The 23,949-nt window shown below is 36.8% G+C and overlaps 1 protein-coding gene across 2 annotated transcripts in view; it reads left to right on the top strand.

Moving 5' to 3' along the window:
- Positions 1 to 268: 268 nt before the first annotated feature.
- Positions 269 to 23,949, top strand: part of igf2bp1 (insulin-like growth factor 2 mRNA binding protein 1) — a 65,921-nt gene continuing 42,240 nt past the window's right edge. For both annotated transcript variants that reach the window (XM_062050559.1, XM_062050560.1), the window contains exons 1-2: positions 269 to 688; positions 7,774 to 7,834. In XM_062050559.1, coding sequence (XP_061906543.1) covers positions 514 to 688; positions 7,774 to 7,834 — 236 coding nt within the window. In that variant the 5' untranslated portion in view covers positions 269 to 513. The remainder of the gene's footprint in view (positions 689 to 7,773; positions 7,835 to 23,949) is intronic.

Here is a 23,949-nt window from a genome sequence, read left to right on the forward strand (position 1 = left end):
AAAACACTTTTAACAATACAACAATATACTCAAATAGTTAAAAAATAACAACATAAACACTTTTATCAATACAACAATAAACGACAATACACAACAAAAACATAGAAAATCACGCTAGTATCGATCCGGATGCCCATACTCCCCCTGGTATCGATATGTGCGTGACCCGCCCACCCCTCGTAGTACTCGTGAGGCTCCGCCTCCATTCCTGCTCTCTTGAACCACGTGGTTTCCTGCCGGCGGAAACTGAATTGGTGTGTGGCTTAGAGGCGTGGTCAACATTGGCTGGTAGTGGGCGGGGCTACAGAGGAGAAGATCTCCACGGTTCAAAAGAAAAAGACAACATCTCGGAGTTGTTCCCATTCCGCCATAGTCGTCCATTACTCACATCTCCTTCTTCTTCGGCATCGCCTCGCTCGTTCGCTCCGCTCCCCGTTTCATGTCGACTTTGTGCGTCTAACATTTTTGACGAGCACAACTTTTTCCTTTCCGTGTCATCTGCGAGAGACCGCCATGCACAAACTGTACATCGGGAACCTGGTGGACGGCGTGACCGCCGAGGACCTCGGGAGGACCTTCGACGAGCACAAGATCCCTTATGCGGGACATTTCCTGGTGAAAAGCGGCTACGCGTTCGTGGATTGTCCGGACGACCATTGGGCCATGAAGGCGATAGAAACCTTTTCTGGTGAGTTGGCGCCACACTTTGTCGCCGTCCGTGTCCGCCATCGTGTCCGGGCGGAAGAAGAGCTCGAACGGGGTCTTTGTGGCGATATAGTCGGGAGAAACGAGGAGCCACACGCCCGTGGGGGCCATTCAACTTTGCTGAGGGGGGAGGTGCGGCTGCTAATCATCGATGCCGACCGAATCATTCCACGAATCACACATTAAAAGTCGCACCTTGCTAATGTTCGCCATTCGAAGCACGTCCGTGCAGGAGCCACCACAACCACGTCTTGTTCGCCTTTCGTTTGCCATTAAAAACAAAAAACAGCAACAACAAAAAAAAAAAAAACAGTCGGCTTGTACATTGCTGATTAATGGAAAAGTCCCCGTTTTGATTGGTATCAGAAGTCATTCATAAAACGGCCATTAATTTGTAGTATTCCAAGGTCGCCATGCCAGTTGTTCCCTTTGCCAATATTCATCACACGTAAATAAAACTATCCTTATTCATCTTTACTATGACCGAGTTGTAGAAAGAATTACACTTCATTCATTAATCTATAAATAATTCATAATGTTGCACATTCAAACACTTTATTAGAATCAAGGATATTGAAATGCAATGATTTGGTGCATTTGCAAACCGCCTAAAAGTCAACTGGTGGCCAAGAATGTGCAACAATTCTTCTCAACTGAAGAGGAGAAATGTAACCTGAGAGAAAACATTTGTCTGCAGGTACAACACTTAAAACCTTTAGTGTGTGCAATGAAATTGTAGCATGGATTAGTAAACAATGTATTAATATGATCCACTTTAGGAAAGTGTTTACAAAGAAGAAGGCTTATGATAAACATCTTGAATTTACTGAAACAATTACTATTTATGATGTAAATCATTATTATTATTCATGATGTAAATCATTATTATTATTCATGGCGTCATGATATAAATCATTATAATTCATCATGTCGTGATGTAAATCATTAATATTATACATACAAAAAATACACACACGCAGAAACTATATACACACACAGAACATATATACTCACACAGAAAATATACACACAACACAGAAATAGTACGAAACACTGAAATAGTATGCAACACAAATATAATTAGTAAAACAGAAATAATACTCAACACAAACAATACACACACAACACAGAAATATTAGACACAACACACAGTATATAAAATAGACACACACGGCACCTATAAAATAGACACACACGACACATAAAATATACACACACACACACACAGTATGTAAAATAGACAAACACAGCACACATAAAATAGACACACAGCACACATAAAAATACACACACACACAGCACATATAAAATAGACACACAGCACATATAAAATAGACGCAAGACATAAAATAGACACACAACACACTTATCAAACAGACACGCAACACGCATATAAAAGACAAACATATAAAAGACACACACCATCCATCCATTTTCTGCCGCTTATCCCTATCGGGGTCGCTGGAGTTGATCTCAACTGCATTCGGGCGGTAGCCACTTACCTGGACAAGTCGCCACCTCATCGCAGGGCCAACACAAATAGATAGACAACATTCACACTCACACAACACATATAAAAGACACACACAACACATATAAAACAGACAACACATTTATATAAAAGACACACATACAAAACAGGCTGTGTTTTAGATCAATTTAAAATAAAAATAAAAACATTCAACAATTGAGTCAGCAGATCCTCTCATTTTACTCTAAAGCACCCACAAAGTGCCATCAATGCTCCATTTACATGTCGTGACCGAAAAATGAACCAAATATGAGTGATATTGTTATTATAAGCACCAACGCAGACGGACTATTTTAGTGGAGCATTGATAGCTGTGAGCTAATGCTAGCTTACGCTGCCATTGTTGACACACTGACTTCTGTTTGGTCTCAAACTTGCTAAAAGTAAATTCTAGATGATGATTCATGCATCTCTCATCTGCTAGTAGACAAATGTGGCCATGCTGGACCACTTTCACATCCCCCAAGATAGCGAAATAGACACAAAAAGACGCTTGTTGCGACAACTCTTTTTTTTTTTTTAACCCTTTGTGAGGATTGTTATTGAATCTTCATCTAAACGGAAGTATGTAACCTCCCAAACGAGAGTGGAAATGTTAGTGTTTGTTTTATTATGGTTAGTTTGTATGTTTAGGACCTAGCATTTCTGCTAATGCTATAGTGTCACAATAAAGCTACATCTGTTTAGCACTCTATAACTTATTGCTCATCCTCTTTGTGTTCATGCTCAAAAATATAAGGTTGTGGATCATAATTGTTCCCAAAGTAATCGTTGTTGGCTCTCACAAAGTCTGCTTGATTAGCATTGTTGTTGGTGGGGAAGGGCTCTGTGGTTCCTCCTCTACGTCATGTGACTGGCTTGCTCATGAGCTCTCAAAATGGCTCAGGAAGCTCTGTGAGATTGATACTATTTTCATCATATCTATTTATTCCCAATCTTTGGAAGTCTTTTGGTGTCATAAATCAGATTTATATCATACTAGTTTCAATATAGAGGCAGCTGGTTTTTACACTCTACTGCTACTTGAAATTGAAAAAATTTTTATGACCAAAATAATTAGTTATTATTATTGTTGTTGAATGTGCTGAAAAAGTACCCATAAACACTCTTAACAAACAGCTTTATTTAAAACATCAAATAGACACACAATATACTTTAAAATATACTAACTGTCCGAAGTTTTATAATAAATGCAACTGCAGTTTAAAGGGTCGGGTGGCATTTATCTTCAAAAAGTGACAAATATGATTCTTCACAAAACGTGTGTAGAAATAAGTTTTTGGGCTAAAAACAGTTGAAGAGAAAAAGTGGTGGTAATTAATATTCCACCAAACCCGACTCTGACTGCTCGCCCACACGTGGAAGTAAATGTCCCACAAATGAGTCCAAGAGCTCCTCATCTTCATCTCCCACACACAATTATTCCATTAAATCTTATCCTAAAATCCTGGTAATTATATATACGTTCTGAAATGAGTTATTTACACAGAAATATTCTGTAAATGTTTTTACATACGTACTTAAGTTGTTTCCAAACGGTGTCTGTAGCACGGCAGTAAAACGGAAGATCAAACAAAACGTCAGTCATCATCATGGACCCGCTAGCTAAGCAAGCTAGCTCGCCAATCAGCTAAACCGACTCAATAACTCCACGGTGACGTTTTGGTGAAATGACTGAGGAGTTTGTGAGACTGAAACAATATAAAATAATACCGTTGTAAGTCAATACTACTAACCGACACTTGTGAACCTATTAGCATATTAGCTAATGATAACGACCATAGCATGTACAAATATGCATTAAAACAATCCTACAGACATCACACATGGGACAGTTTAGTAAGTAAGAATTGTTTTTAGTTATGTTGTAAAACTTACAAACGTTGCTCGGAGTGATGAATGAAGAATTAATACAAGTAGTAACGCTATGGACGGCTAGAAGACAGAACGGCACTTCTACTTCCGGTTGAAAGCTCTAAACAGCTCACCTGCAGTGAGCGAACTCGTCCAAAGGATGGCGCCATAACACAAACAATAACACGCCTTTTCAGTGTCTTGTTTTTTTTCCTTTAACTATTTGCATTATTGCCCTCAGCTAAGAAAAATACATAAATTAGCAGCACCGTTTTATGAGCCTCGTGGTTCAAAATGTAGAGGAAAAGTAACAGTTTATAGTCTGGAATTTATGGTACTTTGATTAGAAAAAAAATGTCAGTTTGTATTCTGCTGCCTTGATTAATTGTTTAATCTAACTAACTAATCAAATGTGATAAGTGTCTGGAACTTTAAATATGCTGACATAGTTTCTGCACGGAATCTACTCGAGAGCGCACATGGTGTGTGTGTGTGCAGATAGAGATTTAAAAATAATATATATTTTTTACTTTTCGATTAATGCACACGTTAAAAGTGCAATTTCAATGTAGTTGGTGTGAGTTTATTTGGGAAATAAATAAATAAAAATGGTTCATTCCAACTATTTTTACCAAAATGTGCATTGAGGCTATAAGGTGTGAAATAATACAAACCCCAACACCAGTGAAGTTGGCACATTGTGTAAATGGTAAATGAAAACAGAATACAATGTTTTGCAAATATTTTTCAACTTATATTCAATTGAATAGACTGCAAAGACAAGATATTTAATGTTCACACTGGAAAATTGTTATTTTTTGCAAATATTAGCTCATTTGGAATTTGATGGCTGCAACATATTTGAAATAAGCTGGCACAAGTGGCAAAAAAGAGGGAAAAGGTTGAGGAATGCTCGTCAAACACATCCCACAGGTGAACAGGCTAATTGGGAACAGGTGGGTGCCATGATTGGGTATAAAAGCAGCTTCCATGAAATGCTCAGTCATTCACAAACAAGGATGGGGCGAGGGTCACCACTTTGTGAACAAATGCGTGAGCAAATGGTCGAATGGTTTAGAACAACATTTCTCAACGAGCTATTGCAAGGAATCCAGGGATTTCACCATCTACGGTCTGTAATATCAAAAGGTTCAGAGAGTCTGGAGAAATCACTGCACGTAAGCGATGATATTACAGACCTTCGATCCCTCAGGCGGTACTGCATCAAAAAGCGACATCAGTGTGTAAAGGATATCACCACATGGGCTCAGGAAGACTTCAGAAAACCACTGTCAGTAACTACAGTTGGTCGCTACATCTGTAAGTGCAAGTTAAAACTCTGCTATGCAAAGCGAAAGCTATTTATCAACAACACCCGGAAACGCCGCCGGCTTCGCTGGAGCCGAGCTCATCTAAGATGGACTGATGCAAAGTGGAAAAGTGTTCTGTGGTCTGAGAAGTCCACATTTCAAATTGTTTTTGGAAACTGTGGACGTCGTGTCCTCCAGGACAAAGAGGAAAAGAACCATCCGGACTGTTATAGGCGCAAAGTTCAAAAGCCAGCATCTGTGATGGTATGGGGGTGTATTAGTGCCCAAGACATGGGTAACTTACACATCTGTGAAGGCACCATTAATGCTAAAAGGCACATACAGGTTTTGGAGCAACATATGTTGCCATCCAAGCTACGTTATCATGGACGCCCCTGCTTATTTCAGCAAGACAATGCCAAGCCACGTGTTACAACAGCGTGGCTTCATAGTAAAAGAGTGCGGGTACTAGCCCGGCCTGCCTGTAGTCCAGACCTGTCTCTCATTGAAAATGTGTGGTGCAATATGAAGCCTAAAATACCACAGCGGAGACCCCGGACTGTTGAACAACTTAAGCTGTACATCAAGCAAGAATGGGATAGAATTCCACCTGAAAAGCTTCAAAAATGTGTCTCCTCAGTTCCCAAACGTTTACTGAGTGTTGTTAAAAGGAAAGGCCATGTAACACAGTGGTAAAAATGCCCCTCTGACTACTTTTTTGCAATGTGTTGCTGCCATTAAATTCTAAGTTAATGATTATTTGCAAAAAAAATAAATACCTTTCTCAGTGTGAACATGAAATATCTTGTTTTTGCAGTCTATTCAATTGAATATAAGTTAAAAAGGTATTTGCAAATCATTGTATTCTGTTTTTATTTACCATTTACACAACGTGCCAACTTCACTGGTTTTGGGTTTTGTAATAAAATAATCGCTCTACAAATGATCACCCAAAAGAAAGCAAAAATTTGACATCATGAATAAAAATTAATTTGTTCAACCTTTTTTTTTCCCGGCCTTGAAAGTTTTCCTTTCTAAAGTTCCGCTGTGAAATTAAAGCTAGGCTGGCCAGAGTGGAGAAAGTTTGGACACCCTTGGCTTAAAGCAGTGCTTCTCAATTATTCTCTGTTACACCCTTTCCCTCACTCTCTGCTGTGACTATAAATAACATCATTTTTCTATAAAATTGTAATAAGTACACCTCTGCATTACATCGTGTCTTTTTTAACATTAAACGCAAAAGAAAGAAATATAGATCAACTTACAACAAAGATTCATTAACATTGTTTTTAGTCTGTAATGTAACAGAAAAGATTGAAAATGCATCAATTTGCCTGGAATTGACCAAAAAAATGTAAATCTTTATTTAATCAAATGTATTTTTGTACTACCATTATCCAAAAAATGTTTGAACTCATTTAAAATGTTATTTATTTTTATATATGACATTCACTGTATTATTATTTCTTTTTAAAAAATTCTCAATTATTTTCTGTTACGCCCCCCCATGAAGAAGAAAACATTTCGCCCACCCCCACTTTCTACTGCAAATTAAAATAGCATAATTTGTCTATAAAATTGTTATAAGTACACCTCTGCATAACATTGTATCCTTATTAACATTAAAGACAACACAAAATAAATAAATATAGATTCAATTTCAACAAGGAATACATTTAACATTGTTTTTTAGTCTGTAACAGAAAAGATTGAAAATGCATCAATTTGCCTACAATTGACCAAAAAATGTAAATCATTATTTAATCAAATGTATTTTTGTACTGCCATTATCCCAAAAAAGGGCTGTACTTATTTTAAATGTTATTTATTTTTATATATGACATTCGCTGTAATTGTTTATTTCTTTAAAAAAGGGCAATTGTTCTCAATTATTTTCTGTTACGCCCCCCATGAAGAACAAAACATTTCGCCCCACTTTCCACGTTGTAATAAGTACACCTCTGCATAACATTGTATACTTATTAACATTTATAAATAGCATAATTTGTTTATAAAATTGTTATAGGCACACCTCTGCATAACATTGTATACTTATTAACCTTTATAAATAGCATAATTTGTTTATAAAATTGTTATAGGCACACCTCTGCATAACATTGTATACTTATTAACATTTATACATAGCATCATTTGTGTATAAAATTGTTATAAGTACACCCCTGCATAACATTGTATACTTATGACAATTTTATAGAAAAACTATGCTATTTATAAATGTTAATAAGTACACCTTTAAATATAATCGTATCCAAAATGGTCTCTTTTTTGACTTCGGATTTATTTCTGCACATGCTTGCAGCTGCCAGAACTATAATATCTACATTTTGTACAAACATGGTTTCTGTTTTTTAGGTAAAGTGGAAGTTCACGGCAAGTGTATCGAGGTGGAACACTCGGTCCCCAAGAAGCAAAGGTAAGTCTGCCACCCATCCCCTGTCTCTTCATGACATACAAGGGGAAATTATTTATTCATTATGGGGACCCGTCTTCTAAAAATGACTTTTAAAAAGTAACTAACTGTAGTTACTCGTTACTGTACCAAAAAAGTGATTGAATTACTAAAGGAATTACTCCTAAATAAAAGTAATTCATACGTTACTTAAAAAAAAATCAAATATCTGGCATTTGCAGTTAATAAATAGATGTTTCATTTAGAGCACAGTGTGTCTGTACTTTTAAAAGGCAGGGCCTGTTGCCAAGTGACGTGTGACGTCATCCAGAGTTTCAACAGAACTGTGTTAGTTAGCTTTAGCCAGTCCTTCTCAAATAGAGTGGCGGGCGCAAAATATTTTCTTCCTCCAATGGGGGGGCGCAACAGAAAATATTTGAGAGGCACTGGCTTTAGCCGTTCGCATCGGCAGTGTGTCGGCTCTGACGCCAGCTCTTTTGAATATTTTCACCTGATTGTGTTACCTCTTGTTAATAAAAAGATTGAATGTGCTTCCATGGCTGTCATATCTTCCTGTCAACAAACGGGGTATTGTTTGGATGGGAAGAAATTTAAAGGAAGTCACTAGGGCTGGGCGATGTATCGAATATACTCGATATATCACGGGTTTGTCTCTGTGCGATATAGAAAATGACTATCGTGATATTCGAGTATACGTCCTCACGCAGTTGCTTTTAGCTGCGGGCATTACACTGCAGGCGTTTCTCACTCTTTCTTGTCTCTGCTTCTCACAGAGACATAAAACAAGCGCATCTTCTTACATACGTCACATACTGACGCGCGTGCAACGTCATACGCTCTCGCCGAGCAGAGAGGTAGCAGCATGGGTATCGTTAGCAGTGGTGCTAATGGAGCGGTGCGAGTGGTAATACGAGAGAGAGAAGGTGCGAATCTGGTAACAAATGAAGGAATAATTAATTCCCAAGAAAAACAGCACAGGGTCCATCGTCTGGCGGTGGTTTGGCTTCAAGTGGGAAGATGTTTTAAAAGTATGCGGCAAAAGCGTTGCTACAAAAAGTAGCACCACTGCTAATTTGTAGCACCATTTGAAAAGTCACCCGCTAGAGAATGAGAGTGCTTGAAACTCCGCATGTCAACATCTCTGGCCGGTGCCACACCAACAAAATGCCCAAGCCACCATTTTCACATCATCACCGTATGAAAAAAAAAAAAGTCAACAACAGAAGGAGATAACGTCCGCAGGAACCTACCACATAGCGAAGGACATACACTATTTGATTTCCTATTATGCAGCTAATTTTTATTTGACAGTTATTGAAATATCTTGTGTGACATCATGCACAAAAATGCACTTTATATGTTTTTAATTATTGTAGTGGCGTTCTGAACAAAAAGTCTTAGTGACATCATGCACAAAAGTGCACTAATAGCTTGTTTTAAAATGTCTCTGACAATCTTGCACTTTCTGTTTTGGAATGTACATGAATGTTTGTGCCACTGCTTAATAACTGTTTAATAAATACAGTTTTGGTAAATTGACTTAGTTGTGATTTCCCTCTCTGCATGAAAGTTTAAAATGAGCATATATTAATGCAGTATGAACAAGAATGTTTTGATGTTGACACATAGAATCATCATACTGCTGTGATTATATGCATCAAGTGTTCATTCAAGGCTAAGGCAAAATATTGAGATATATATCGTGTATCGTGACATGGCCTAAAAATATCGAGATATTAATAAAAGGCCATATCGCCCAGCCCTACAAGTCACCATGGTTCCACCATCATAAGAAAAACAGTAATATAAAAAAATTGGATAGATAGTGATAGTCCAACTCATACTGACTGATATACATAATAAATACTGACTGGTATACACACATAATAAATACTGACTGGTATACACACATAATACATACTGACTGCTATACACACATAATACATACTGACTGCTATACACACATAATACATACTCACTGCTATACACACATAATACATACTCACTGCTATACACACGTAATACATATTGACTGGTATACAGACACATAATACATACATACTGGTATACACACAATACATACATACTGGTATACACACAATACATACTGACTGGTATACACACATAGTACATACTGACTGAAGATTATATCAGTAGAAAAAACTGCATTTAGTTAAGATAATGAGTCATATATTGGAATATATCATCCATTATTTAAATGTGTTTTAACTATTAAATGAACCGAAAATATGACTTATTTTATCCTTGTGGTAATATCGGACACAATGTGTTGTCAAGCTTATAAGATGCACTATTGTTCATTTTTTGAATGTTTTTTTGGTATTTTTTATAAATGACTGTGATGATAATGTAAATGAGGGATTTTTAATCACTGTTATGTTGGAATTCTTGTTAATATTGATACTGTTGTTGGTATTATTCATTTTTGTTTGGCTACTTTGGATTGTTTTGTGTCATATTTGTGTGTCCTCTCAATTACTCTGTTGATTGCTATTCTGAATGTTGCTGGGCCAGGTTTGTGTTGAATTGGACTAGAATTGTATTACTATTGTGTATTATTTTGTTGGACTGATTAATAATAATAAAAAAAAGATAATCACTATACAAAAAAGTTATACGTTATCATTTGGCCTTACTTTTTTTTGTCGAAACAGCCTCAAGTCGTCTCCAACCTTGTCAAGCTCAGTACAGCAGCACATTCCCCCCCCCCCCCCCACCCCTTCTTCACAATAACAGTGCTGTGCACAACATCTGGTCTGACTGCGCTACCAAAATAAGCTACCAAAATAAAGGTTTCTCGAAGCATGATGTAATAAAATCACTTATTGATACATTTGCAAAATTATTATGCTTTGACTTGAAATACTGGTCCAAAGATGTATTGCAACAATAAATGTGAGGATTTGTGCATTTAATTGACAAACAAAAAGCACACATAAAATAAGTGGAAAAAGTAATACCATTTTTTTTTTTTAATAATTGTTTTGTTATTTTAATGAATTGTTGTTACTATTATTATTTTGCTTATTTGTTACTAAATTAATAAAATTATTTTTAAAGTTGAGTTTTTGTGGTAAAAAGATTGCCATAATGGCCTAGCCATGCGTTTGGTGTTCTTCAGCAAAGCAATTAGCATTTCAGGGCGTTAAAACTAATTAAGGATTGTGGTTATTAATGCGTGCAAATAATGGAATGAATTGTGGTTATTAATGCGTGCAAAGAATTTAATTAATTGTGGTTATTAATGCATACAAAGAATTGAATGAATTGTGGTTATTAATGCGTGCAAATAATTGTGGTTGTTAATGCGTACAAAGAATTGAATGAATTTTGGTTATTAATGCGTGCAAAGTTTTTAATGAATTGTGGTTATTAATGCGTACAAAGAATTGTGGTTATTAATGTGTGCAAAGAATTGAATGAATTGTGGTTATTAATGCGTACAAAAAAATTGTGGTTATTAATGAGAATGAAGAATTTGATGAATTGTGGTTATTAATGCGTGCAAATAATTTTATGAATTGTGGTTATTAATGCGTACAAAGAATTTAATGAATTGTGGTTATTAATGCGTACAAAGAATTGAACGAATTGTGGTTATTAATGCGTGCAAATAATTGAATGAATTGTGGTTATAAATGTGTACAAAGAATTGAATGAATTGTGGTTATTAATGTGTACAAATAATTTAATGAATTGTGGTTTTTAATGCGTACAAAGAATTGTGGTTATTAATGCGTGAAAATAATTTAGTGAATTGTGGTTATTAATGCATGTAAATAATTTAATGAATTGTGGTTATTAATGCGTGCAAATAATTGTGGTTATTAATGCGTGCAAATAATTTAATGAATTGTGGTTATTAATGCGTGCAAATAATTGAATTAATTGTGGTCATTAATGCGTAAAAATAATTGAATGAATTGTGGTTATTAATGCGTACAAAGAATTGAACGAATTGTGGTTATTAATGCGTGCAAATCATTGAGTGAATTGTGGTTATTAATGCATACACATAATTGAATTAATTGTGGTTATTAATACGTACAAATAATTGAATGAATTGTGGTTATTAATGCGTACAAAGAAATGAATGAATTGTGGTTAAATGTCGAATTCCAGGAAAATTGTGGAATTTGTGTAAATATCTGAAATCTATAGTTTGAGTTTTGTGTGAGCTGAACTATGTGGTGTTGCAATGGTTTTAGTCAGTTGAGAAATGTGTGATTAGGCATTACGATGGCTGGAAAAACCTCTTAAAAATGGATTCTTTAACAATTTGGATGGATTCACAATTGTATGAAATAAAAATTGAGAGAGTCATGAGGAATTTGTATTTGTGAATGTGGAATTTCTTGAAATTGTGAGTTCTTGGGTTGTCAAAAAGTGCTGGTCTTGGATGTTTGATTTATTTGTCTTTTCTCTGCTTTGAATCAGCTGACAAACGTACAACCTTTACAAATTGTCCATTTGTTTTTAAATGAAATATTGTTGTAGAAAATGTGGAATGATGAACAATGTGGGAAGTTTTGGGAATGTAACATTAGTCTGTGAGATAGCGTTGATGTTGGAATGTTTGAAAATTGAGAAATAGCACAGATTTATAAGAGGAATTCATTTTTAGAACATTTAGAATTTTGTGAAAAAAGAGTTTTTGGGTGTGAAGAAATGTTTATCTGAAGGTTTATGATGTTGGAATGGTTGAAATACTTCATGGAGGAAAACTGTGATGTTTTTTGGAAACCAGATCTCAAACACATCCTGTTTTGTATATTTTCTGTGTTGCTTATCAGAATCAGAATGGGTTTTATTGGCCAAATGTGTAACACAAGGAATTTGACTGGGCAGACTGTGCTCAACAATCTGTTTTAAAGTTAAAGTACCACTGATAGTCACACACACACTAGGTGTGGTGAAATTACTCTCTGCATTTGACCCATCACCCTTGTTCCACCCCCTGGGAGGTGAGGGGAGCAGTGAGCAGCAGCGGTGGCTGCGCTCAGGAATCATTTTGGTGATTTAACCCCCCCTTGATGCTGAGTGCCAAGCAGGGAGGCAATGGGTACCATTTTTCCATTTTTCTTTGGTATGACTCGGCCGGGGTTTGAACTCACGACCTACCGATCTCAGGGCGGACACTCTAACCACAAGGCCACTACATTTTATATGTGCATTTTATGTGGTGAATGTTTATTCACGTATTCCTATATTTTATGTGTGTATTTTATATGTGGTGAATGTTTATTTACACATCCCTATATTGTATGTGTATTTAGGTGAATATGTTTATTTACATATCTCTATATTTTATATGTGGTCAATGTTTATTTACATATCACTATATTTTATATGTGCATTTTATGTGGTGAATATGTTTATTTACATATCCCTATATTTTATGTGTGTATTTTATATGTGGTGAAAATGTTTATTTACATATTCCTATATTTTATGTGTGTATTTTATATGTGATGAATATGTTTGTTTACATATCCCTATATATTGTACATGTGTATTTTATATGTGGTGAATGTATATTTATATATCCCTTTGTTTTATGTGTATTTTATATGTGGTGAATATGTTTATTTACATATCCCTATATTTTATGTGTGTATTTTATATGTGGTGAAAATGTTTATTTACATATTCCTATATTTTATGTGTGTATTTTATATGTGATGAATATGTTTGTTTGCATATCCCTATATATTGTATATGTGTATTTTATATGTGGTGAATATGTATATTTACATATCCCTTTGTTTTATGTGTATTTTATATGTGGTGAATATGTTTATTTACATATCCCTATATTTTATGTGTATTTTATATGTGATGAATATGTTTGTTTACATATCCCTATATATTGTGTATGTGTATTTTATATGTGGCGAATATGTATATTTACATATCCCTTTGTTTTATGTGTATTTTATATGTGGTGAATATGTTTATTTACCTATCCCTATATTTTATGTGTGTACTTTATATGTGGTGAATATGTATATTTACAAATCCCTTTGTTTTATGTGTATTTTATATGTGGTGAATATGTTTATTTACATATCCCTATATTTTATGTGTGTACTTTATATGTGGTGAATATGTATATTTACAAATCCCTATATTTTGTGTATTTTATATGTAGTGAATGTTTATTTACATATCGCTATATTGTATGTGTATTTTATGTGGTGAATATGTATATTTACATATCCCTATATTTAATGTGTTTTATATGTGGTGAATGCTTATTTACATATCCTATATTTTATATGTGGTGAATATGTATATTTACATATCCCTTTGTTTTATATGTGTATTTTATATGTGGTGACTGTTTATTTACATATCCCTATATTTTATATGTGGTAAATATGTTTATTTCCATATTCCTATATTTTATATAGGGATCTGAGCCAAGGATGTCGTTGTGGCTTGTGCAGTCCTTTGAGACACTTGTGATTAAGGGCTATTTAAATAAACATTGATTGATTGATTGATATGTGTATGTTTGTATTGTCAATGTGTTGAATATGTATATTTTATATACGTTATATGTTGTATTATGTGTATTTTAATGTGTTGAATGTGTATATTTTTTGTGTATATGTTGTAAGGGGGCAGGAAAATATAAGATTTTTTTTCATCCTGCTCCTTCTCAGGCATTGGTGTGTAACGGTGTAACTGAATAATTGTGTTATAATTGTCTATCAAAGATGCACATCAATGAAGGAGATAAATAAAAATGAAATGAAATGTGTGCGTGTGTGTGCGTGTGAGTGTATATTTTCTGTTTTGGGTGTGTATATTTTCTATGTATATATTTTGTATGTGTTGTACGTGTATATTTTCTGTGCACATGTGTGTGTGTGTATTTTCTGTTTTGGATGTGTATATTTTTTGTGTACATGCCGTGTGTGTACCTTTTCTGTATGTATATTGCAATCATGTGGAAGTGGCAAGAATTCATGAAACGACACATGAACACGTTCACTACGCAGTCATGGATTGGATGACGGACTGAAATATGACAGCTTTATGTTTTTCATATTTGTCAAGCTTCATTTAGTATTCTCTTTTGTTTCAAGCATTGATCGACAATCACATTATTTGTGTATTTTCTCTGATGTTGCAGCATTTTGTGTGCGTGTGTGTGTGTGTGTGTAGTAAAGGTTTTTACGATGGCGCTTGAGAGCCGTGAAAGCCTGCTGGCTGGCTCGCTCTCCTGGCCACAGAGGATGATGGGAAAAGGGGGCGGGACGGTGTAAGTGGGTGCGACCAATCAGCTGCTAGAGCTAACAGGCCGACCTCCACAAGCATGACTTCTTTAACCCTTTCATCACTGCAATATCTGTCTTATTTTCACACTGTACAGTCTGGACCAGGGGGCCCACACTTTTTCTGCAGGCGAGCTATTTTTCAATTGACCAAGTGTAGGGGATCTACCTCATTCATATAGAGTATATAATTTATATTTATTTATTTATGAAAGAGAGGTTTTTGTTAACAAGTCAAAGGTGATTCCCGGGCGCGGCCACCGCTGCTGCCCACTGCTCCCCTCACCTCCCAGGGGGTGAACAAGGGGATGGGACAAATGCAGAGGACAAATTTCACCACACCTAGTGTGTGTGTGACAATCATTGATACTTTAACTTTAATGATAGCACAAGTATGTTTAACACATGTAGATTCCTTTCTTTCATGAAGACAAGAATATAAGTTGGTGTATTACCTGATTCTGATGACTTGCATTGATTGGAATCAGACAGTAGTGATGATAACGTCCACATTTTCAAATGGAGGAGAAAAAAAGTCCCCCTTTCTGTCCAATACCACATGAAAGTGGTTGGTTTTTGGCATCTTATTTGTCCAGCTTCCATACGCCTTTTTATACACTTTACAAGAAATACATTGGCGGCAAACTCCGTAGATTGCTCGCTTGTGTGCGCTAGCTTTCTAAGACTGATTTTGTTAGCGCAGGCAGGATGAAGCAGCGTTTTTATTGTGAAGACAGGAACTGTGCAGTCGGTCTTTAGAGTTTTGACAGCAGGTACGGTGCGAGAATCTGTTGAGAAAAAAAAGTGTTTCTCGCCTTCCTGTCTGTCATTTTTTCTTAATAATGGTCTGACAGAAACCAGCGTCATCTCACAAGATCCTGGGGTGCAGTGAATGTCAATCAAGTGACGAAAGTGACATCATTGTGAAGATTGACGATTGCTCATTTTTAGGACTATTTTCTTGATGCCTGGCTGACGATAGACTGACACACCCTCCACCATCGACCGGTAGCTCGCCATCGACGTAATGGGCAACCCTGGTCCGGACACTTGGGGAAAAATGCATATATATTTAAATATTATTACAAATAAATGAAATATACACATTACACATTTTTTATTTACTATGAATTAGATTTACACTTTTTGTGTGTATAATGTGGTATTTTTGTATATTTGTTGTAAATTACAAGCAAGAATAATGGACTAATTTTTATTTAATGTCATGCAAAGATTGTTTTCTATACATATCTTCCTTCAGAGTCCTTGACAAACTTTTACATTAATAAATCACATTGAATTATTTCAAAATAATTGACGCACTCACTTAAAATGTGCTACATTAATTTTTTTACAGAAATGTGAGTGATCCAGTTTCTAAATCTAATTCTCTATTTGGTGAACATAAAGTGTAGTTCCTCAGTCAGGACCACTTCTGGTCAATGATTGGCAAAACTAAAAGGACATGATAGTGGGGATGGATGATGTTGCTATGAAAGTAAAGATTGTTGTAGATGTAAACATGTGAATTTGTTTGCTACTGTACTGAATAGGAGTAAATTTAAACATGTACATTTGTTTGCTACTGTACTGAGTATGAGTAAACGTAAACATTTACACTTGTTTGCTACTGTACTGAGTAGGAGTAAATGTAAACATGTGCATTTGTTTGCTACTGTCCTGGGTAGGAGTAAATGTAAACATGTACATTTTGTTAAATGTGAGAGTCCAGTCCATAGTGGATCTAACATAATAGTGAGAGTCCAGTCCATAGTGGGGCCAGCAGGAGATCATCTTGAGCGGAGACAGGTCAGCCGCGCAGAGACGTCCCCAACTGATGCACAGATGAGTGGTCCGCCCTGGGTCCTGACTTTGGACAGCTAGCGCTTCATCTGTGGTCACCGAATCTGTGCCCCCCCTCCACGAAGGAGAGGGGGGGCAGAGCAAAAAAGAAACGGCAGATCAACTGGTCTAAAAGGGGGGTCTATTTAAAGGCTGGAGTATACAAATGAGTTTTAAGATGGGACTTAAATGCTTCTACTGAGGTAGCATCTGTAACTGTTACTGGGAGGGCATTCCAGAGTACTGGAGCCCGAATAGAAAACGCTCTATAGCCCGCAGACTTTTTTTGGGCTCTGGTAATCACTAATAAGCCGGAGTTCTTTGAACACAGATTTCTTGCCGGGACATATGGTACAATACAATCAGCAAGATAGGATGGAGCTAGACCGTGCAGTATTTTATACGTAAGTAGTAAAACCTTAAAGTCACATCTTAAGTGCACAGGAATACAGTGCAGGTGAGCCAGTATAGGTTTATATATAGGTATATATGTATAAAGGTATATACAGTATAGGCGTAATATGATCAAACTTTCTTGTTCAGCCACATTTTGTACCAACTGTAATCTTTTAATGCTGGACATAGGGAGACCCGAAAATAATATGTTACAGTAATCGAGACGTAACGAATGCATGAATAATGATCTCAGCGTCGCTGATGGACAAAATGGAACGCATTTTAGTGATATAACGGAGATGAAAGAAGGCCGTGTTAGTAACACTCTTAATGTGTGACTCAAACGAGAGAATTGGGTCGAAGATAATACCCAGATTCTTTACAGAGTTGCCTTGTGTAATTGTTTGGTTGTCAAATGTTAAGGTGGTATTATTAAATAGGTGTCTGTGTCTAGCAGGACCGATAATCAGCATTTCCGTTTTCTTAGCGTTGAGTTGCAAAAAGTTAGCGGACATCCATTGTTTAATTTCATTATGACAAGCACGCCTCCAGCTGACTACAATCCGGCGTGTTGGTCAGCTTTAGGGGCATGTAGAGTTGGGTGTCATCATAACAGTGAAAGCTAACACGTATGATGTCACCTCGCGGCAGCATGTAGATGCTGAAGAGTGCAGGGCCAAGAACCGAACCCTGTGGAACTCTGCATGTTACCTTAACATACTCTGAGGTCACACTGTTATGGAAGACGCACTGCATCCTGTCAGTAAAATAGGAGTTAAACCAAGACAAGGCTAAGTCTGACATACCAATACATGTTTTGATACGCTCTAATAAAATATTATGATAGACTGTATGGAAAGCAGCGCTAAGATCAAGAAGCAGCAACATGGATGACGCATTAGCATCCATCGTTGGCAATAGATCATTAGTCATTTTTGCGAGGGCTATTAATATTCATGCCTTTTTTTTTTTACATTTGATTGAAGTGCTGGTGGTCTGTATTGTGGGCTACTTTCCCGAATAGGTTTGGTTGAACTTTAGGCTGACTTTGTTCTGCTTAGGCCTGTGTGATAAATCGGCTTTATTGATTATTGGAGTTTTGTCCTGCAGACAATTTCAAATATAAAAAAAATCAAGGGCGAGACGTTTATTCCAAAGCACAAAGTCGTCAGTGGTTTGGTTTTTCGGCAACAGGCGTAGAACAAAAGACCGCACGCTGCAAAGTTTATTTGGAAAAAGCAGCAGCACACTGGAAATATTTCAGCATCTGAAATGGAAGCATCCAGCCAAGTGGGGGAAATGCAACTCTTTGACGATTTTATCCAAAGTCCAAATAATATCTGGTCTGAAAAGAACCCACTTTATAAAAACTACTTTTGCTCAGAGTAAGATACAGTATATGCCGTGCTATTTCAAACTACTAGTTCAATAAAAGTGAAATTTGCTATGAATTAGCTCTGTCGTTTGTATTCATTGTTTGGTTTTTTTAAAGTATGGAAAATCGTCAATTGAATTTTTGTGAACAAATCTGAGGTCAATGCACCTTATGTGGAAGTATATAGCATGTTGTGTATATTCATATGAGCCTTGCCTAGCAGTTACCATAGCAACATGGTTACGGGCCAGCAGGTTAAACATGCTGGTTCCAATACACAAGCAAAACATGCAAAATACTAAGCTAAGATTTTGTTGAGTGTAAAAATCTTCCCATGAATGGATGGATTAAAGTCTGGACGAGAACAGAAAAGATTGATGACAAAATATTGCATTGCATTTGAAAGGTTGAAGTTATTATTATTATTCTGTATTATTGTGACATCAGTGGGTAATTTGGTCTCAAAGTAATGGTGACAATAATATCCTTTATCGGCAATCATTTCTAGGTCAATAAAAGGTTTAAATTTGTTCTCGGCCTATAATTTAGTTTTTTTTATCGTTTGAACTTAACGTATTTGTTTTCCTTTAACCTGTTAAAAGTACAAGAATGGCAGGATTGCTAATGTAAGTAACTGTTACACAACGTCTAAATAAGCGAAAAATAATTTGCTAAAATTGCAACCAAACCAGTTGGAGAAAAGGCGAAGACAATTTTGACCTCAAACACTTAAATAGACACGTTGAAAAAAGGATAAAACAAAAGACTAAGCCAGGTAACAAACTTAGTGTTTAAAAGCCAAAGGTACCAACTTAAATGCCTCAAATGTCCGGCATTTTGAGTTAGGGTTGCGTGTATTTTCAATGTACGTTCAGGGTTAAGAAGGGGTTAAAAACAAAACAAATTGTGCGCAGCAGCCTTCGTGAGGGAGGGGCGGCGACAGAGAGCGAGAGAGTTATGATAAACGCGCATGCGTCGCCAGGCTCTGCTTTTTATCCATAGATTTATCAGATTTAATTTTTTATTATCTATAGCAGGGGTGTCAAAATTGATCCCCGTAGGCCATTTGCGGCCTACAGCTAACGTTTTAAAGGCCCATGGCACATTCTAAAAATACTATTAAAATAAACAAAAACATAACAAAAGTGAAATAAAAAAGCTTAAAGGTTAAATGTAATTTAGAAAAAGTTGCAATGTTGACTAATAAAACAAAGCGGGTTTTTTTTCTTTCAAACTGTCATTGCTCAAAACATAATATTGAATCAAAATCAATGTTATTATGAATTATTGACCTATCCAAGGTTCCGATTACTTCACATCAAATATTCCTCTAAGAAAAATATTTTTGGTGGAAGATTTTGCAAATTTGGTAAATAAATAACCCAAAAATGTATATTTTGTTGTTTTCTTACTGTACCAAAAATGAACCGAACCGTGACCTCTAAACCGAGGTACGTACCGAACCGAGTTGTTTGTGTACCGTTACACCCCTATTCAGTTGTGCACATTAAACAGCGTTTTAACAGAGGCGTTTTAACAGAGGCGTTTTAACAGAGGCGTTTTTACGTTGCGTTCAAGGGCAGCTGGACAGAGCACGACGCCCGCCAGAAATAATAAATGTGTTTTATTTAATTTTTGGTACCATATTGATTCTATTTGTTACGCACTTTTCGTTAAATTACATCTTAAAACAATAAAAGTTTATCCGTTAAAAATAATACTATCAGTGAAGCATAAGAAACACCAAACCTGCAAAATAGTGTTTTTTTCTATTTCTTTAAAAAATAAATATCTTGTTCAAAAGATTTGAGTGCGTGCAAGTACTTTTTGAGCACATTCAACAATATCACAGTAGTAAGGACAAAGGTGATAATTTTGGTCACGATAAGCATAAAATAATGTATTGTGGGTTAGTAGGTGAAGGGGTAAAGTAGTCCTGTTTCTTTAAGGCCTCCCACCCACACACAAACACACACACTGCTGTCCGTCTGTCCACACATTCGTCCAATTGTCAGGACGCCTTCTTCGCCCGCCTTTCCGCTCCACGTCTCAGGCGCTCGGCTTTCCACGCGGCTATTGAAGGCAGCGCGCAGAGATCAAGGAGGAGGAAGCGGCAAGGGCTGGGGGAGGGGTGCGGCGGAGCCCAGGGATTGGGTCTGCGTGGAGTGGAAGGGCCCCCTTTGCAACACAATGTGCAGGAGCCTCTTTGCAGCCACGCCTGGTTGCCCAGTGAAAAAGCCTTGAACGTTGCGAGGGAAAATACTCGTTTGCTTGGTGGTTTACGTGCCTGCCTTCATTCTGTGAACAGCTACAAGGTGTCATGTGTTTTCACACTAAAAAAAAAAAAGATCATATGGATGAAAGGACACGGAGAGCAGTTTTTTTGTTGGCTTGTGGCATATTCTAATACAAAAGATGATTATCGACGATAGGACTGCAACTAACGGTTATTTTCATTAGTCAACAATTATCTTCACAATTAATCAGATCATAAAGTCATTTTAGGCTTACGACCAACAAAGATGACTAATTCATTCATAAATATGTATTTATACTATAACTGGGCTGCTCATTCAGATGTTACACACATTTAAATGACTAATAAATTGTTGTCCATTTAAAAGAAAGGAAAAGAGCTAAAAATAAACAATTAACCTTGTTTATGTGTTTAAAAACAGTTAAAATAGCAGAAAACGACAAAACGAAAAAAGAAAATCATTTTGTGATATTTAAAAAGCTGCACACTGATTTATTGATTAACTCTTGGCAGTTTTAGCACTCTAACAGACTCAATGTGTAGAATTATATATTTGATTAACTCTTTAAATGTTGACTATTTAATACATTGTATGTGTAATGTTATACCTCTGCATTGGTGTGTGTGTTTCACATTTCTTATTGTGCCCTTTTTACAGGCTTTGCAAATTGGCGCTGCTTTAAAATGTACTTGAACAAAGTTTAACTGGCTGACTTTGTCTAAGGCCCTGTCTACATTAAGCCGGATAACTCCTTAAACGAATAATTATTTAACCTAAGCCCCGTTTCAGCCACACTAAACCATCGTTTAAGGTTCCCCTCGGATACTTTTTTACACGGGTAAGTACGCCGTGTATTTCTTGAGTTTCCGGCATTTAGCTCGGTATGGACTTATTGATCGTTTACAAACTGAGTTCGGAGAGGAAGTGACGCCAGAAAGACAGCACCCTACACAGGCAGTGACGTCAGAAAGAACGCGTCACAGCCAGCTTCATAACAAGTGGTTTTGTAACTCGAAGGTAACCACTGGAAAGATGGAGGCGAGTCATCCAGACATGCCCGTGTTTCTCCTTCTTGTACATGTAAGGACGCTTGTGGAAATCACACATGAATACCTTGAGAGAAGGAAACGCGTGATTGCAGCTATTTGGGATACACCACTTCTCAGATGGCAACATAGCAATGTTGAGCGACTGTTTTGGATAAGGCCTGGAAGAATGGCAGCCTGGTCGGATATGTTTGTCAACGAGTGTGTTGTGCCAGAGGAACGGCAAGAGAACTTTCCAATGTCCAGGTCAGCTGTGATTCGACTTAGTGAAAAACTTTGTCCATTTGTCGAAGGGTAGACGAGAATGCGGGCTCCCGTGGACGAGGGAAGACTACGGAAAACAGCGAATGCATTTGGACTGGCAAAGCAGACTTTCAGTTATTGTCCGCCATGTATGTCGAGCGATTACTCAACGTCTGGTTTTGTACTCCATAACTATTGTGAAGCCATGAAGTGGTTGCGGCCGTGAAGTACGACCGCCAATTTCAGCGTCCAAACACAGGCAGGATTGCAATAATGGCCAATGAAGGCGAAGGTAAAAGAGTGAGGAGTGTCCTGACCAGATATCTAGATCCCTAGATTGATTGATTGTTGTAAAATGTTCTTTATCACATTGTTTACTTCCACACGTCCATTAAAGATTTGATTCATGTCTGATGGCTCAGGTGTGATTCAGTACAATAGTCTAACAGCTGCTGATGGTGAGGCAAGCGAGGTTTGCTGTTCAAAAAAATGTGGCAATAGTCTACATTGAAACACCGGGTAAGGATACACCTCCAGGTCAGAGGTGACTATGACGTAATATATATGCACGTCTGCCATTTTCCGCGCATGCGTACTAGGTCGCGTTGCGCTGGCAGGCGTGGGGAGGGGGTCTTAAACGATGGCATTGTGTGTATGTGGACAGGGATAAGGTTAGGTGGGATATACCCTGTATAACCTTAGCCGGCTTAGTGTAGAAGCAGCCTAAAATGAAAGTTATTTTTCCCACAACTTGGTCTCACTGTTGTTAGCTAGCTTGCAAGGTACAACCCAACACTTTTACCCAGGCTGAAACCGCAAATAAATATGTAGTACACGATAATACACATTTTATTTTAAATGCAACCTCAGGGTTTCCCCCAGCCGTGGGGGCGTGGCTCAGGGCGTGGCCAATATGACAGCATATATATGACATGATCATTTTGAATTGCAATGATGCATATATTTCCTTTTAAAAAGGCTAAACAAATGTTTCCAGTACATTTAAAAACAAATATTACTGTGTTATTTATCCGACAATTGGGAAATGAGGTTGTTGCAGTGCAGTTTGTACAGAAAGTACCACAAGTAAAGTGTAATGTAAACAAATACTACACACTGCTCGCCAATATGTATAAATAGAAGATCAAATATGTATAAATAGAAGATCAATTACAACAAAAAAAACACTAACATCTGTTTTGCACAGCAGGAAAAAAGAGGAGTCATCACTTAAGTGTGTTGTAAAGTCTTACAGCTCCGGCGGTAGAGCTCCATCTTGCACTGTGGCTGTAACAGTGTGTTGCTGAAGGAGCTACTCTACTGTGTCAATGGGTGTCAATGGGTGTCAACTTGGTCAGCATTCTTCTGTCAGCTAGTAGACAGCCTAGGACGTAGTCAGCTCTCTTCATCACTTTATCAAGTCTGTCTCTGAGCGTGCTTCATGTTTTACACTTTATCCAACAGAGGTGTTGTAATAGTTTCATGATTAATTTGATATTTCATATCAGCCTGATAATAATGAAGTCCTTCATGCTTTACACTTTATCCAACAGAGATGTTGTAATAGTTTAATCATTGTTATTATTATAATTATTATTAATTTGCACTCGAGTGACGATGCATCTTTCCTTCATGCCTAAATGTTTACAATCTA

Source organism: Entelurus aequoreus, linkage group LG06 (genome assembly GCF_033978785.1).
Source record: "Entelurus aequoreus isolate RoL-2023_Sb linkage group LG06, RoL_Eaeq_v1.1, whole genome shotgun sequence".
Lineage (NCBI taxonomy): Eukaryota > Metazoa > Chordata > Actinopteri > Syngnathiformes > Syngnathidae > Entelurus > Entelurus aequoreus.